This window comes from Mus caroli, chromosome 6 (assembly GCF_900094665.2).
Source record: "Mus caroli chromosome 6, CAROLI_EIJ_v1.1, whole genome shotgun sequence".
Classification (NCBI taxonomy): Eukaryota; Metazoa; Chordata; class Mammalia; order Rodentia; family Muridae; genus Mus; species Mus caroli.
This window is the reverse complement of record NC_034575.1, coordinates 36,215,872-36,220,871: the sequence shown is the minus strand read 5'-3', so window position 1 is coordinate 36,220,871 and position 5,000 is coordinate 36,215,872. Positions and strand designations below refer to the sequence as shown.

Here is a 5,000-nt window from a genome sequence, read left to right as displayed (position 1 = left end):
TGTTTGTGTGTAAATAATTCCAGTGTGGATAACTTTGTATTAGACAAACAGTTAAGGAGCTCACCTCTGGGAGAGGTTGTTTCTCCCTCTCTCTAGTCACTAGTTGTCTGTGGTCCTTTGTCTAGGGATAAGACTCTGATATTTTCTCCACTCCAAGTTAATATGTCTATTGACCCTGTTGCTGTTCAGGACTTGTCTAGGCAGCTATTTCTAAGAGACACAGTCTAGTAGCAGACTTTCTGGTCCTCGGGCTCTTACAATCTTTCTGCCTTCTCTTCTGTGATGTTCCTGAGTAGGAGTGCTGAAGATGAATGCACTGGAGTTTGTAACCCCATATTCCATTGATCTCTGCATGGTTTCCAGTTGTAGATTTCTATAACAGTCTCTATTTGCTGTAAACAGGAGATTCTTTAATGATTGAGAGCTATACCCAACTGTAGGTATAGGGGCAAGTATTAGAATATTGTTAAGAATTATACTGGTCTAGCAAACTGGTAGTAATCCGCCCTCTTCTATGATTCATATCCTCACTAGTCCCATGTACTTGGTTATGTTTTTAGTACCAGGCATGAGTTCATTCCTGTTTATTGGACCTTAAGTTCAGTTAGACAGTTGTTGGTTACATAGATAGGACTATGACTATTGCACCTTCAAAGATAACTTGCTACTCTAGTCAGTTTTGTGGTTCATAGATGTCAACAGCTGGATAGGACTATTGGTTGCTTTTGTCCATTGGCAGCTTGCATAATATTTTGTGGTACAATGGAAGATAGACCACAGACAAGAGGCTTTCAGGTTAAATCCAGCTTGAATAATTTGAGACATGTATAATTTCAGTTTCTTCAGACATATGAAGAATTGTCCCATCTGTTGGTCAACTCATAGCTAAGATTCGGGCTACACAAGTCATCTAATTTTATAGGGTCAATTAACATGAGAGGGACAAAGGAAATCTGATGAGCCTTAAAATAAGCTCTTTTCCCAAGGTCTACTTATCCCTTGAGTCCAACCAGTAACTCAAGAGAGACAAAGTTTGTGTGTTGCTTCACACTGTGAACATTGTGACTATCTCAGGGAATGCTTCTGCATTCTCTGATCATAGCCCTGCTTCTGATGGTCACTAATGGGCTTCTTCTCATCTTCTTCCAGTATTTGGGAGTCTCCGCTGCTTAGAGCAGCCAAGGAAAATGATATGTGCACACTTAAGAAACTTCAACATGACCAGAACTGTGACTTCCGGCAAAGAGGTGAGATCAGAATTAGTGGAATAGTATTTGGAAATAGCTGCATGGAGAAGCTGCTGAGGTGCTTCTGGAGCTAGGACTCTCTGGAAGGAGAAGTGCAATGGTTTAGTACTCTTGGCTTACTCCATTCCAGGAGCTCTGGGAGAGACAGCACTGCATGTAGCCGCCCTCTATGATAACCTGGATGCTGCTATAATGCTGATGGATGCTGCTCCATACTTGGTCACAGAGTCCACACTGTGTGAGCCATTTGTAGGTGAGGAGGCTTCACAATAACTAAAAGCTAAGTAAATGTGGGTGGGTTATCTATATCTATATAGGGTAGGCTCAGGAAGTGGTGGAGGGTCCTCATGAGTCAAGACAAATACACAACCTTAGGTTTTAGCTCCCATGGCTGGCTTTTAGTTTTTCCTATTTCTCTTTAGTCTCCTCAGAGTCCCTCGGACCATTTGCTTGATTGTGTTCGTTCTCTCTCTCTCTCTCCCTCTCTCCTGATTATATATATATAACAACCCCTAAATAAAGTAAGTAAAGTGGCATTGTTTCAGGAGTTTGAGGGATTAACTATCCTTAGTTCCTGACTATTCTCCAATCTACAGTAGAAATATGTCTGAAGAGCTGTCAGGAGCTTCTGTAAGGGCTTCTGTAAGGGCTGCTGGGGTGTTATCTTCTAGACAGAACTATTGTTCACAGTACTCTTTGGGCCAGGTCAGACTGCACTGCACATCGCAGTCATGAACCAGAATGTGAACCTAGTCCGTGCCCTGTTGGCCCGAGGGGCCAGTGCCTCTGCCAGAGCTACAGGCTCCACCTTCCATCGAAGTTCGCACAACCTCATCTACTATGGTGAGATCCAGGGGCAGGCCTAGAGAAAAGGGGGGGGGGGCGTGGAAAAGTAGCCTTGGCTTGGTTTCATTTTTTGAGAAGTTGGGAGGGGTTAATCCTTCTAAGGCTTAGAACCAGAGGCCAATCCCTCTACAACACTCCATCACATTTTTTTTTCTGTTTTTAAAGAGACAAAAATCTTTTATTTCGAATTCAGGTATAAAAGTCATACTAATATGAAATAATATTTGGATTCCAGGGGTTTCCTGCAATGACCGGACTAGTTAGTGATTTTTGAAAATTAAAACCATCTTGTGTTTCTTTTTTTTTTTAATATTTTTATTACATATTTTCCTCAATTACATTTCCAATGCTATCCCAAAAGTCCCCCATAGCGCCCCCCACTTCCCTACCCACCCATTCCCATTCTTTTGGCCCTGGCATTCCCCTATATTGGGGCATATAAAGTTTGCAAGTCCAATGGGCCTCTCTTTCCATTGATGGCCGACTAGGCCATCTTTCGATACATATGCAGCTAGAGACAAGAGCTCCGGGGTTCTGGTTAGTACATCATGTTGTTCCAACAATAGGGTTGCAGATCCCTTTAGCTCCTTGGGTACTTTCTCTAGCTTCTTCATGGGTTGTGCTGGGTAGGTGATCTCAAACCCCTAGATGAGATGCAGGAGGAGGAGGCAGATGTGGGTTTTTTCATCATCTGATCCTAGTGTCTACTGCTACGGATTTCTTTGTGTCCACAGGAGAACACCCTTTGTCCTTTGCTGCCTGTGTGGGTAGTGAGGAGATTGTTAGGCTGCTCATTGAGCATGGAGCTGACATCCGTGCCCAGGACTCCCTGGGTAAGAGCTGGGATGAGGTGGAATTCCAGGATGCTAAGAGGAGCATAAGGAGAGGGTGAGCACACACACGTGTGCAAGAGAGAGAGGGAGAGAGGGAGGGAGGGAACGAGAGAGAGAGAGAGAGAGAGAGAGAGAGAGAGAGAGAGACCACCTTAGGATATAGGATGAAATCTCTACCAACTCTTAATACTATGGTCACATGACAGTCTCCGTTCTCCCCAGGAAATACAGTACTACACATACTTGTCCTGCAGCCCAACAAAACCTTTGCCTGTCAGATGTACAACCTGCTACTGTCCTATGATGGGGGAGACCACCTGAAGTCCTTGGAACTTGTGCCAAACAATGAGGGACTCACCCCCTTCAAGTTGGCTGGGGTGGAAGGCAACACAGTGGTGAGAACCATCCTTAAGGTGTCTCCTTAGTGATTTTTCCCATCACTAACATGGGTAAATGACTTCGTCCATGGGTGTTCTCCAGATCATCTTCTAACACACTAACCATCCAAATCTTCTCTCCCCTCACCAGATGTTTCAACATCTAATGCAGAAACGGAAGCGCATCCAGTGGTCCTTTGGGCCCCTAACATCTTCCCTCTATGACCTCACAGAGATTGACTCCTGGGGTGAGGAGCTGTCCTTTCTGGAGCTTGTGGTTTCCTCCAAGAAGAAAGAGGTATAGATGCTTTAACAGGTCCATAAACTTCATGTGAAGGAAGATGTATTGAAATGTGGCTTTTCCATCTACTGAGACACTTTGATCCCAAGATACTTCAGAGCTTTACAATAGATAGAGAACATTCTCTGAGAGAAAATAGTTACTATGGGTGCAAATAACATCCAACACTTATCTTCTGAGACTACTTTCGTCCTGCTTGGCTCTAGTCTCTCTCTTTACATATCTCATTCTAATTTTTCAGATAAAGAACCTTCTAACTTGGGGTCACTTCCTTCCTATGTTCCTTCATTCCTTGTTCTTTCCTTCCTTTCTTCCTTCCATCATTCACCATATTGAGTGCCTATTTGTCACAGACAATATACCAGAAACCAAAGAGATAGATAGAGGCAAAAATACATATGCTTTCAGACAATTTCTTCAGTTTTGGATTAATGTTCTCATAAAATTCAGTAGAGTTTGATCTGTACAGTGCTGGCAGTACACACTGTGTATAAGGGCAGGAAAGTGGAGGTGGGAATAATTTGGATAGATGTGATAAAACATCTACAGCAAGATACAAAGAGGAGAAGATAATCAATGAGATGAAGAGCCATCTCTAAAAGTAGGGAGAGGCAGATTCAAATTAAGCAGGAATAATTAGCCACATGTAAAAAAAAATTCATTTGAGGGTGGAGGAAGACTTTTTAGATATGCTTGCCAATCCAGGGCAGAAAGCTGGAGAAGCCTCCAGAGAGGAAGTGTACTCCCCACCCTTACCCCCATCCACACCCAAAAGTTGTTCATCACTGAGGATACAAAGAAAACAAAAAATCAAAACCAAATGACAAAACCATAAGACTTTCACATAAAAATTTCCAGGGATGGAGCAACATAAAGACAGTTGAAGCACAATGGACTGAATGGCGTAGAGAAAGGAAAAGACTAGAGTGGAGAAAATAGCTCTGTCTTTCGGAAACCTAGAGATATTGGTAAAACTGAGTTTCTGTTGACTATCTGCTATATAACAATTTCTTAAGAACGTTCATAGAACCAGAAAGCATGAAAGACTTATTATAACTAATGAGCAGCAGAAAAACTGAAGAACCACTTTGTATGATTCTGTAACAATCTTAGGAACACCTAAAGTTTGAGCAAGTTTTCTTAGGAGTACAACCCCCCCCACCCTATTATGTAGATTCAGCCACCACACTCCTTTTCTTTCTTTCTTCCTTTCTTTCTTTCTTCCTTTCTTCCTTCTTTCCTTCCTTCCTTTCTTTCTTTCTTTCGTTCTTTCTTTCTTTCTTTCTTTCTTTCCTTCCTTCCTTCCTTCCTTCCTTCCTTCTTCCTCCTTCCTTCCTTCCTTCCTTCTTCCTTCCTTCCTTCCTTTCTCTCTCTCTTTCTTTCTTCCTTCCTTCCT

The 5,000-nt window shown here is 42.6% G+C and overlaps 1 protein-coding gene across 2 annotated transcripts in view; it reads left to right on the top strand.

Moving 5' to 3' along the window:
* LOC110296701 (transient receptor potential cation channel subfamily V member 5) overlaps positions 1-5,000 on the top strand; it is a 29,792-nt gene that overhangs the window by 3,263 nt on the left and 21,529 nt on the right. For both annotated transcript variants that reach the window (XM_021165441.2, XM_029478297.1), the window contains exons 2-7: positions 1,150-1,247; positions 1,378-1,500; positions 1,953-2,090; positions 2,828-2,926; positions 3,149-3,321; positions 3,455-3,601. In XM_021165441.2, coding sequence (XP_021021100.1) covers positions 1,150-1,247; positions 1,378-1,500; positions 1,953-2,090; positions 2,828-2,926; positions 3,149-3,321; positions 3,455-3,601 — 778 coding nt within the window. The remainder of the gene's footprint in view (positions 1-1,149; positions 1,248-1,377; positions 1,501-1,952; positions 2,091-2,827; positions 2,927-3,148; positions 3,322-3,454; positions 3,602-5,000) is intronic.